Source organism: Falco naumanni, chromosome 2 (assembly GCF_017639655.2).
Source record: "Falco naumanni isolate bFalNau1 chromosome 2, bFalNau1.pat, whole genome shotgun sequence".
Lineage (NCBI taxonomy): Eukaryota > Metazoa > Chordata > Aves > Falconiformes > Falconidae > Falco > Falco naumanni.
The window spans coordinates 107,241,678-107,254,879 of NC_054055.1; the positions used below are offsets into that span (position 1 = coordinate 107,241,678).

At 38.2% G+C, this 13,202-nt stretch overlaps 1 protein-coding gene across 2 annotated transcripts in view; it reads right to left on the minus strand.

The window, feature by feature from the left end:
- The window catches only part of CXADR (CXADR Ig-like cell adhesion molecule), a 37,086-nt gene that overhangs the window by 931 nt on the left and 22,953 nt on the right, over nucleotides 1-13,202 (minus strand). The window contains exon 7 of one of the 2 annotated variants that reach the window (XM_040582870.1): nucleotides 12,762-12,948. In XM_040582870.1, coding sequence (XP_040438804.1) covers nucleotides 12,762-12,948 — 187 coding nt within the window. Of the gene's footprint in view, nucleotides 1-8,498; nucleotides 12,949-13,202 lie in introns of those variants that run through there. The other variant, XM_040582869.1, reaches the window with a different exon arrangement.

The following is a 13,202-nucleotide window of genomic DNA, read 5'->3' on the forward strand; positions in this document are numbered from 1 at the left end:
CTATAAACACTCAGTTTTCTCAAAGAATCCAGTGACTCATCCCAATCTGCACACTTGCTTGTTTCACCATTTCCTTAGAAGTCGGTTCTAGTTCCTTGCCTATTTTTGCTGACTTTTTCTGGGGATACTTTTCTGCACAAAGATAACAAAAAATAATTCTTTGTTCCAATTACAGTCCTTTACCAGCTCTGTATTCTTTCAGTTAATATTCCAAGACTGATATTGTAAGAAAAAACTATAACTAAGCATTTTTGCTAACACTCCATGCTGCAAACCTGCCTTACCTATATGCTGCCTGTACTCAAACTCTGCTGACAGTCACCAATATTAATTTTCCAAACATGATATGCTAACAAGAAACAAATCTTCCTAATCAATATTCCACAAATGTATATGGATATATTGCATTTACTGGAAACAACTCATATTCTAATCCATCATTGCAGCTTATTACAGGCTTTTGTATAATTATACCAGTCCTCACAGATTTTTAAAATGTGCCTCAATGCCACAATAGTTTCTCCGTAAAACCAGTAATTTAAAAAACTGACTCAGGCGACCTCTTAACATCTCACTTTCTTCCTTGCAAACTGTCACATTTCAATTAGAATTACACATCAAATAAAATCTTTCAGCTGCACGTGACAGTGAAAATAATTGAGTACCTTCACAAAACCTTGCTTGAAAGCACAACTCAAATTAGGACGAAGTACTGCTTGGCGTTAAAACCCCACATTTGCCTTCTTTCTATTTAAAGCTATTATCTAGCATGAGAATCGGTTTAACAGCTACATTCTGGGTATTGTTTATATACTTACTCTTTTAAGGAATATTAAGAGGCACGTTAATTGGGGCAAAGTGTCCTTTCTGTCTGTTTTCTTGCCTTTGCGCCACAGCTAACACAGCACTCTGCTTTCCCACCTCTTGCATTAATAGCTCTTGAACAGATAACTAGTTAATAATTAGTAAACGTATGCCTTTTAAATAAAGATTAAACTGCTCCACATACAGTTCATCCTACCACACTCTATTAGAAAAGCCTGAATAAATAGAGTTCTTACATGCTAAAACGTTTCTAAATCTAGCTGTTCTCAGGGATAAGGCAGGAGTGCAAGCAGGGGCTCATGCAATGACGGCTCTCCATCAAGCTCGTCCTGTTCGCTCCCTTTCATGAATGAGTCAAGAGACAGCATACCCTGCTTAAGAAGAAAAAAGTCTGCTACGTGGCACAGAGACAAGCTGGGATGGGGTGAGAGCTTTCGATCCCCCAGCTGTTTGGAAAAGCAAATTTTTTTAAAAATCAGATGCCTAAATGAGCTAGAAAGGCAAAACAGAACAAATACAAGACAACATAATCTGTTCTCCTTTGCCTGCACTGTCCTGATACTTTCAGTCTTGATTTTCTTCTTCTTTACTTCTCATCTAAGTGAATCTCTAGCAATAAAAACCAAAGAAGTAGTAAAGAAAAATGCAGTCTGGCAAGTGAACCCTAGCATGCAGCCAGAGGTTATTCACGCAGCTGTGGTAAAGAAAAAAAAAATAAAAATCCACCCACCAGTGTTGTCACTTATAAACAAGATGTGGTAACTCTTTTGGAACTTGCAAGAAAAATATCAATTAACGAGATACTGCTGTCTGCCCAGGTACTTGCAATCATAACTTTGCTACATTTGAGCTGATAAAACAGGACCCAGTCTAAAATATATCTGTATATAGTTCAAAGCATCTAGTGCCTAAACCAGAGATAAAGGAGAGAAACTGGCTAGGAACAAAAATTATGACAGAAAAGATCAGTAAAAGGCATGACCCTCCACAAACGCATGATCAACAGCAGAACTCAGAAAAAGGAAAAAGTGTCTAAAAATCCATCCTGCTTCAGTGGTGAAATCAATCCAGCAATCAGAAATAAAAAGGCAGCATGTGATAGAAAGAGGAAGGTCAGCTGGCAGTGTAAGTGGGAAGCTGACGTTGCAGGCAAAGTGGTATGAAAAGCCCAACACAAAGAATAATTTGTTACGCGCAGGGCCAACGATGACAGGAAGGAGCTTTACATCTCTCTTTACATATCCCAGCCCGGCAGTGTGAGTATACACAGCCAGGCACCTCCGACAGCAGTAACGACGATCATCAACACATCTTGATTCTCTCCAAAACAAATACGATATTTCCAAAACAAATAGGAAGAACTACCTTACCCTGAGAATACCTTCCAACGTGCTAATAAGGGAGCAGGAAGGAAAAAGGTGGTGAGGGAGTGCCAAGGGACCCAGCTGAGTGACAAGGGGCACCAGCCCAGGTGCATACCCTCCCCTATATGCTACTGAGCAGAAGGAGAGAGAAGCCACCTACTTCTGAGGTGATGCCAAGCAGGCATCCAAGCTGCAATCTCTGACAAAGCCTCCATTTCCCCTTGAGCTGGCAATGGGCTTTGGGGAATTTTCCACCCTCAAGAAACTGCCTAATGAGATCTGCCCTACTATTATTTTTACTACAACTTGAAATATCCAGGTAGCGCTGGGAAGTACTGGAAGAGCGACAACTGTCAGGACAGAATTAAAAACCAGCAAGCAGCAGGGGACAGAGACAACCACAGATGGTCTCACCAAGATAACTATCTTTAAATACATATACTTGAAAATTTACTAAGATCACGAAAGAAGTAAAAATAAGCACTAGATGGGCAGCTGGTGAAGACTAAAAAGACCCATCACAGATAGTTTTAAAAAAACAGACAGTGCAATGGGACACACTAGTTCCAAAAGTCCCTAGAAGTCAAGACAACTATCTCTATTCTAACAGACATGGAAGCTGAGGAATAAGGAAAAGATGTCAACGTTTAGAAAAAAAAAAAAAAACAAACAACAAAACAACAGAAAAAACATCACACAGCTAAGTCATGACAGAGCCAGGATATCAATCCTAATCCTCCACTTCATTAATAAGACTCCCTTGCCTTGGAATTTTTTTATTTTTGTTATTATTGCAGGTGAGTGAGCTTCTGTTAGCTATGCTGAGCATTACGGACGTCCTAAGCTTCCCTGCATGTTCAGCAATTTCCCCACCACCTACAAACCATAAAGCCGGCAGCAAGTTAGCTAGTTAATATGGTTGGCACAGACACAGGATGTTGTCAGAATAAAATTCACGCGTGTAATAGAATGACCCAGTTTTCACCGTCAGTTGGATACCCCACTCAGGGTGCTGATTAAAATCCTAGCTTGCTCAGGTAACACCAGAGGCAGGGAAATTATGCTGATTCAGGCAACAAAAAAAGACCGTTGAGCATAAAGGCTCTAACACTCCTTCCAGCTCTTTTATCTAGGAATAAAGAATTTTAGTGGGTTGTCTGAGATTCCTGCCTACCCACCCACTTCACGCACTATTAAAAAACCCACACTGATATGCATATATCATATTTAAATAATACACCTAAAATATTTCAAGTAGCAACATAACCCTGATTTTAAGAGCATGTAATTGATGTTTAGAACTTCAATGTCTTTCAAGTATGCAAGTCTAGCATGATCAGAACTGCATGTTATCTGTACAAGAACCACAATTTTCATTGTCTTGCTCCTAAAAGAAAACCAACATATACAATTATGATGTCTGAGATTTTTTTTCCTGAATGAGCTGCAAATGAGGAACCATCTCTGGTGACCTATGGTGACCTCAGATCTTCAGTATGAGGAAAACAGACATTTTAATGATGAACCCCTAAGCTCTTGTCCATACTAGTCAATCAGGCTTCAGATACACTTTTTTTTTTTTTTTTTAATGAATAAAAGGGATATAGGAATATGCACCTCCATCCTAGCAACGTTGGTAAAGGTAATACAGCATTTCTCACTCTGTTAAAGACTGTCAAAAACTACATTCATACCTCAGCTGTACGTTTCCTTTAATGATCTCTGTACAGCTTTACAGCTGTCGGTTTATACAGAAAACCAAAATGTCTTAATTGAAGCAGATTACAACAACCATTTCCTTACATCAATTATTTTCCTAAGTGCTAAAAAAATAACTTTCCAGCACCTAAGGTGATTATTTTGCTTTCTGTTGGAAAACGTACCATTTCTTAGCAAGTCACTGCAAACCACCTGCCGAGCCACACGGTCGCAATTCAGCCACCGAGAAAGGGAGGCAGGCTGCCGGACAGCCGCCAGAGGGCGCCCAGGATCCTCAACACTACATTTATTACTTCATTTCAATACTCGTCATTAGCCATAACATGTTTTTTTCCCCAAGTGGGCTGGAGACAGTATGGGAGATCACAGAATTTTTTTTTAAGGTTCTGTGCTTTAAAGACTGTGATTTTCCCCATCTTAAATAAGGATACAAGGTAATTAAATTAAATAGGTTACCTAAAGAGGTCACCCAAACCACACATCGAGTCTGACGCCAGAGAAAAAGATACTGCAATTCCTAAGCAATTTCATATTTAATTACAAAACACAAGGACGAAACCAGGGCAAGACCAAACAGTTCATCTGAACCTGCGTCCTTTCAGTAAGTTGTAATTTTTCTTGTGTACCAAAAAGAAACAGGCAAGAATATATTAAAATACAGTAATTGCAAGATTTACTTTGTATTTTACAGTTCTTACAGCTGAGACAAACTGTTTCTGGTCTTGACAGTTACAGGATTGGAAGTGACACGGAAAGGCATTTTATTTATCTGGGTAAGAAGTTCTCTGCTAGCAGCCACAACATAAGCTTTTTGACATGTTCCACAAACCATCAGCTATGCCCCAGAGTTGGTATCATCTTTAGCAGTCACAAGCAATTCAGCGGTTTTATGTATCGCCAACAGTTGCCTTTATCTCTGGCCTAAGCCTCCCTCCCACCTGGGCTATTCTACTGGTAAATGGAAATCTTAAGTAATATTTTTACCTTGATTCCTACAGTTAAGCAAAGCACAGCACAAGTGTTCTGGCTTCAGCAAAGTTTCTTAGAAACACCACCCTTCCAGTTGACTAACGAGTCATCTGTGAGTTGATGATGATGGTTGCAATCAGAGACCTTAAACACCAAAGACGGCTGCTCTGCTGCACATTAACTTCTGTGACATCTGACTAATCCTGACTGCTGTTTCAGAAGTAAAATGTTGCCAGGTGATATGGAATAGGGAGATTCAGATTCGTGTATGGGATAATAGTTTCACTGACAAATCATGGAGCAGGCCAAAGCACAAGCTAGGAAGAGGTGTTACTTCACTTGTACAGCAGTAACTGGCCACAAGAAACAAAATGTCAAGTTTCTTTCCCGTTCACACAGAACGTAATTTGCAAAATTGACATAATTGGAAGCTATTATACTCATGGTACTAAATTACCTTTATAGCTCTTTACTATCTGATTTAGTATTCCTTGACACAACACTCACCATGAATTGCTACCTAACCTGAGTGAACACTGCACCCCCAGAGATGTTGGTGCTGAGAGCAGCAAGTAGCCGTGCTGTCACCAGACAGCCCTGTGTTCAGGAGACTCTAGTCTACAGTTTCTTCTAACTGCTTCTTTATACAGTATTGTTAGTAACGATAACCAAAAATGTCACATGCAGAAATTATGCATGATAGGAAGAGTACAAGATTGCAATTTAACTAACAAAGATATGCTGACTATATAAGCAACTCTATATAAGCAACTCTAAATGTAAAAAAGGTTTTGCAGAATGTCTGAAAACCACTAAATCAGATGCTGTTTTCCAGAGTAGGGAAATGCTTCAAGAAGTTGGGACAGTTATTTGTGCTTCGAGGATTCAGATTCCTCCTACAAAGCTCCTCACAAACTCATCAGGCTTGCTGCTTTCCTCTGTTTTGCAATTAGAAAAAACACTCCAGGAAGCATCCAATACCCTTCAGGTACAGCACTCAACTTTCGTCCTACCCGCCTGCAGCTCACAGAACCACAGCACCCAGCCCTGAGAAGTGGGACAACTGTCACTGCATCACACAGCTTTTCTGTGCTTCCCAGTGGACATACTGCCTCCAGAGTTTTTTCCCTGAAGGAAAAATTAGATTACTGAAGGTAAAATGATGTGGTTTCAGATGTTAACGTCTATTCTAATATTGCCATGTTTTGAAATTGTTACATAATCAAGTTGTGTAACCAACTCATTCAACTGTTTCATAAAGCTACTCCCCTCCCGCCACCTAACAATCCTGGCATTGTACAAGGTTCCTGTATGAGTGGCACAACTTTCTGATGCTTCCTGAATAATACAGTAGAATTGTCCTTCATCTGGTTTTTTTCAGATAGCATTGACCAAAGGAAATTTCAATGACTGTTAATCCACTAAAAATGAAGACCCAGCTAGCAGCTGAATCTCCCTATTCCATATCACTTGGTAACATTTTACTTCTGAAACAGCAGTCAGGATTAGTCAGATGTCACAGAAGTTAATGTGCAGCAGAGCAGCCATCTTTGGTGTTTAAGGTCTCTGATTGCAACCATCATCATCATCATCATACTGACTTTGCATATTCGAAGCAAGCTGACCCATACTCAACAGCTGAAAACTTAAGTCTTCAAAACTCCAACTTACGAGGGTGCCACGACATCGACCTACGACAATACGAAAATCACAGCAGGGACAATGCAATCCTGTTTACTGTCAGAGTGGTCATTTTATAAAATGCAGGTTTGTAGTTTTCTCCTGATAGCTGAGCCTGTACCGTTCTGCAAAAAGCCTAAAGCGAGTTTAAAAAAGCAACAGAATCATCATAACTCGTTATTTTTATATTAAGATGCAAGTCTTCATGTTGTTCATGTTCAAGCAATCATCTACAGTGAAATCACCCACAAGCGAAGAGGAATTTTAGAGTTGAGAGTTGGAAAGGTAGGCAACATCCATAGACTTTCTTTCCCTCTACTCTTGTTTTTGCCCCTTGATCAGGTATTTTCTTCACAGGCTCTCTTGGTTGCACAAGAAAGCAAGGCTAAGTTCCTGTCATCAACTGTTTTCTAAAATAGCCTAACAATGCATTATCACAGAGCTTGACAGAACCTGAACTTCTCCATGTGTGAATTTGAACCAGTAAGCACAAATATGCAAAGATGTTCACAGAATGAAACCCTGCAAGGCAGACCTTTGAAAGAAACTTCACCCAAGGCATTGTCTAATACATATAGAAGGACCACAAAGGCTTTGTAGAACTACCACGTAACGGAAAGGCCTCTATTCTTTAAGGACACTCTCAGGAAAGCACTAGTGGATTTGCTGGAATTCCCACAGACAAGCTGGGAGTACTCAGCTTCTCTGACTCACAATCTTCTTGTCTCCAAATAGAAGACCTGGGGCAGCAGAGGCATGAAAGTACCATCTGTGACAGAACTGCCACCTAGGAAAGGATGGAAGTCTTGAACTTAACATTAAAAGGGCATAGAAAGGTTTCTTAGAGCTCTACAAATGAAGACAAATCTGAAACTTCATTTTTATCAGGTTTTCTTTGGTATTTAAGCACAAGTCTTAATTTGAAATAAAAATAAAAAAAACCCTAAAGGTTTTTCCACCAGACTCCATTTTAATTTTATATGTTTGTACACATGTATTAGGTTTTTTATATATATATACACACAAAGAAGTGACCAAAACATCTGGCATGACACAGGTACATATATGAAGATACGCAGCCCTTATGAACAAATGCAAGTTAATTAGGCCTCCAAGTATTATATCACAGAACAATTTGGGTTGGAAGCAACCTTAAAGATCATCTAGTTCCAACCCCCCGACCCCAACATGGGCAGGGACACCTTTTACTAGACCAGGTCGCTCAAAGCTCCATCCAATCTGGCCTTGAACACTCCAGTGACGAGGCAAAAGGGGGTCTACAAGAAAGCTGGAGAGGGACTTTTTAAAAGGGCATGTAGTGATAGCACAAGGGGTAATGGTTTTAAGCTGAAAGAGGGTAGATTTAGATTAGATATTAGGATGAAATTCTTCACTGAGACACTGCAACAAGTTGTCCAGAAAAGTTACGAGTAATAGGTGCCAGACTTTGTTTCCTAAAACTAAATACATGCCCAAGACAACACTGGATAAGTTACATTAATCTTAGGTAAAACGGCAAGGACAGTAATCAGCTGGTTTACAAGGCCAAGGGGTGAGGAGTATCCCAAGTCAACTTCATTTGAATCAAAAGAGATGCACATTAACTGGCAATATAAACCCAAGCATTTTATCAGCATGCTTTGAGTGCTGTAAACCTGCCTGTTCGAATTTTAAAAGACAAGAATTTATCTGTTTCAAGGAATTTCTGGTTCTACCTAAAATAGAGAGGGATTAAATTTATTTTACAGTTCCTTTCCAACTTTACATTTCAGAATAACTGTTGAGACTGCTCTGGTATGTTTTTAAAATTGTAGATACACAGATGATACGGTCAATCAGAAACCACAAATAAGCTCATGTTTTAAAATATCTGAAGTCTTACTTGCCTCAGAAATTGGGGGTGGGGTGGGGCAAGAAATAAAATGATTAATGCCAGCATGGTACACACAGCCATATTTATTAGTTCACGTCCAATCACATAAAAAGAAAGCTGAAGCCATACACAAGTGCTGCTTTAAAATAAAGACAGACTACTGTTTTCTCCAACAGTTTTATTTCAAAAAGTACACAAGTCTGTCATGGAACTACAGCATTTTAAAATTCTGGATTTTGTTTTTACAAATTCACTCACAACACTTGTATTGTAAAATACCATTCCCCCAAAAGTGTGAATAGAAAACCTCATACTGAAATTCATATCAATATTCAAGTCCATGCCTTGTGCATGGGAAGTGTAATGTAACATCGTAATGTTTTGGATTCCAGGAAATATTATTGCTCCCATTTCAATTGAGCTGTGCCTCAATGCTAAAGGACCGATAACCAAAGGGTCTCATAAAGCACCTATCAAGTGTATAAAACACTGTTTCAGTGACACAAATAGTATGTCTTTAGACTGAACAAAGATCTAAAGTGATCCAGAATATACACTGTTAAGAACAAAACCAAAAGCTTATAATGAAAACCAGTAATATACAATATTAAGCATTACAGAAAAACTTGCAATTATGAAGTACTTGTACTATTAAGCAGGACGCATACATCTAATACGAGTGCAACTATCAGAGCTGATAAAGATGTATGCATTGTACATTTCTTTCAGAAGTCATGTTCTACCCCTCCAACAAGGCATTTCTGTGCACTACACTGCTTTGGAAGAAGTGTTTATTTCTAGGTAATGAAGTTTCACACAAGTATCTTTAAATACCCATTTCAGAAAGTTTATGAAAATGCTTGTAATGAATGGACAAGTGTTACGTAACCTCCACAGTATTACAAGTCTAACACTTTATTCACACCATGCTAAAATTGAGCTGTTTCTTCTATATATAGTAGTCCTCAACAGGCAAGTTTACAGTCATGACATTAACTAGAGGTTTCTTGAGTTCACTTAGAGTATTTACATAATGGTACCACACACACACTTTTTTTTTTTTTAAACCAGACATTAAAATGCCACCTTTTAACTGGTGTATCAGCTGCCATTACTTCCTAAAAGAGTTCTGTTAGCAGAGTTATCTGTAAGATCGGACTCCTCACATGTTTAACCAGTTCATCTCCTACACAGCTAGAAATCAATTGCTAAACTATAGTAGCTGCTTTTGAGAATCATAATCCAGTATAAGTGAACAATCTATTGACAAAACAATTTATAATAGCGGTATTATGTTTTCATAGTAGTGTTGTATCCATTAAAAAAGGCATGATGATAGCAACTTGAGGCAAAGTTTACCCCAAGTCAGAGGTTCTTTATTTCAGATAAGGACTATGTCAGATTCTATTTCTTTTATTTTCCATGCAATTACATAAATAGACAGACACTGTCAAGGCTGCTAAACCTAACAGCTAGGCTCTGAGGGCACATCATGCTGTCCTTTGTCCATTTATTATTTTGTACAAGCTGACAGAGCATTAAGCATGTGTAAACTCTGCTCTGTATGCTTTAGTGAGACGGGTTTCTGTTCTTGAGTGTCCTAGGGCTTACCTGACTGTAAGTACAGGGTCTCAGGCCAAACAAAAAGAACCACCACCAAAACAAAACAAAGCCAAAACAAACAAAAAAAAGCAAACAAACAAAATCCAAAAACCACATCTAATCTCACATATGTCCACAGATTACCAAGAACCAAATTCAATAGGTTTGTTGCCTGGTTGCTTAGGTTTATAGCTATCTCTCAGTCTGTGGTTCAGTTTAGTTTTGTACTCAACTTGTATTTGTAACAACTATACCCTTTCAATTAAAGAAGGCCTTAGTCTCAAGGTAAACAATCAGTGTATGATTAAAACCTCTGAAGTCTCTTCTATCACAATAATTGGATGCAAGACTATGTCTCCTCATCTATTGTTCTTCATAAGCATGTGTTTGGCACAGTTACTAAACCTACTATTTACGACACAAGTAAAAGTCAACCACCCATCTCATTGGTACAACTGAGCAGTTTTCAGGAATATAAACACCTAGATCATAATTAGCAACTGAAGGAGTAACTGACATTTTGAAATACAGAACAATACAGAGAGTGAGACTAAAGTCACATCCAAAAATAGGCTTGGAGAGGTATAAATAGTACATACGAATCAAGAAATCAGATCACAGTGTCGTGTTTTAAAAACTGTACCATCATCTAAGCACCTGTTCAAACAGCAAGTTTAGGCACCAGAAATTTTTCATAAAAACTGAAGTTACAATCAGGTAAAGTTTATTGACAAGGCACACATGAAAGATTAAAAAATCTGATATCTAACAGCATCAGTTTACAATCTAAAAAAGTCCCAAATTTGTAAAACTGTAAGTCTAGAATACTTAATAGCCATTCAAGTTTTTAAATTCAGTATGAAGGGTATGTTCTTTACATTAATAGTGCCAGCCAAAAATTGTGCACTTAACTACAGACAGGACAAACATCTAGTAGTAAGCCAAAGGCTTTATCACAGATCTATAAGCAGCTACAAAAAAAAAGCAGACACTAAACCTAGAAGTCTGGGGAAATGTTTTCTCTCACACTGTTGCTACATACAAATAATCCTAACATCTTTCAACAGGCTATTCAGGTATTTCCTTCATCAACATGAGTGCCACGTACTATATGCCTTTAGAGTTTTCCAAAATACCTTGCAGTTTAACATCTACAGCTGGAATAAGCTGAAGGGACTCCCCACTTCCACCCCCTCAGCACAGGATCAAAAAGGAGAAAGTGGAAATTAGGAAGGAAGAAAATAAAAAAAAATCCACAAAGACTCAAACTGCACTAACTAAGCTTTAAATCTAGCTTCCACAGCTATATAGTATCAGTCATTAGAAGCTGTACATGTAGAAGATAAGGAATTGTTCTGTTCTTCCTGTAATGCTGTAAGTTTGCAAAACTGAGAAGGGTTTTTAATCTAGAAACACAAGATTTGTATTAACTATTCTGGATAACTATTAACTCTATCCCAGCCGAAACACGGACACTATTTCCTTCAGATTCTGGTTGCACGAAACTCTTGCTCTTAAAAGTCCAAACGACTGTTCATAATATTTAGGGCTGTTGAAGAGGCAAGGAGAAACAAGCTTTAAACTCCCTGCAAATTCATACAGAAAAATTTCAGCGTCTTAAGTAAAGGCTAACTACTACTTACATGTATATGGAAAAAAGATGTTTCCACAGTGATGTTAGAGCAGGAGAACAGATATCAAATACCAGTTACTTAACAGCTTTCATTAAAGCCACATGGAGCTTCTAGATAATTGGTTTGGAAAGAAGTAGAGCATGCTCCCTTAAAATCTAAACAGGCTTTGGAAAATGCAAGGTACAATTAACTTAAGAACTGTATAAAGATACATATTCATTCTTGCTGTGACCGTAACAGTTGGATCTATAGATTTTAAAGCTTAGATACCACCAACAACCACCCGATAGGACCTCTTGCGTCAGATAACATAAGCATTACATTATCTACATGACTACAATGAGTTATTATTAAAAAAAATCATGTTTCAAAGAGCTTCTGAGGTCTCCTGTCACACTTCCACTCACTGGAATTTTAAATTCAGAGCGGATTCATTATATTACTTGAACCAATGAAATAACTGGTAGCCCCTGAAATATGAGCTCAAGAAGCGCTCCAAACAAACATTACCAGGTTAAAGAACTGCATAAATACTCAGTTTGAACAGAACTCAAAGCCATCCTCAGTATTTCAGCCCCCTGCAACTACATCAGACAGTGGCCAGGTTCAAATATTTGTTATTGCAAAATTGAGGATAAAGTTTCAGGAACTCTGAGAAACTTCATGGTCTACATATGAAATGCCTTTGTTACTTCTCACTTGCGTCTCGCTGTTACATATTCAGAACTGCACATTAACTGGCATCTCTTCAGCAACCTACCAAAGGTCCAAATGCCTTCAGTGTCCGATATTTATTTAGAAACTTCAATGCTTTTAGCAAATTGTTCAACTGTCATATACTAGTAAGTTTAAAATTAAAAATGAGAATTGGTGGCTTTTCAAACTAACTTGTTCTTTTTTTTTTTTTTTTTCAAGGAAAATTGCATGCCATTGTTTAAACGAGGGATGAAACACAGTAGTTTTCTCTAATACTTACAATGAACACTTTAAAAACAGCATTAAATTAACAATACTTTATACTATGGACCCATCTTTGCTTTGTGCTGGAATCATCACGGGAACAGCTCCCATTCTACTTAAATTAGGTGCAGCTACCTTTGAAGGTGCAAAGGTTGGGTTTTGACCAGGAGTACGTTCAAAGTCTTCACTTGGGACTTGGCTATATGGAGTTTTCGTATATCCTTCCATATTTGAGGGAGACATTGAACCCAGAGAAGAACGGTTGCTGCCTATGTAACTGCGAGCTGTTGAACTGCGACTTTTTGGAGGTGGAACATCTTCTCTAAAATAAAGAAAAAAAACAGTTGCAGAACAACAGTGTTAAACAAAATGTATTTTGAATTAAGAAATTTAAAGTGCTGAAGCTGCTAAATGGCTGAACCAGGCCTCGTCCCTTGTATAGCCCTAATCCAAGGCTGGTTTAAAACTTAGTCAAGTTAATGAGCAGGACAACAGAAAAACAACAGATGATCAATCTGTGTACTCAGGTGCTCTCAGAAATGCAAGTGTTTCTAGAAAAATTAGTATATGTGAATA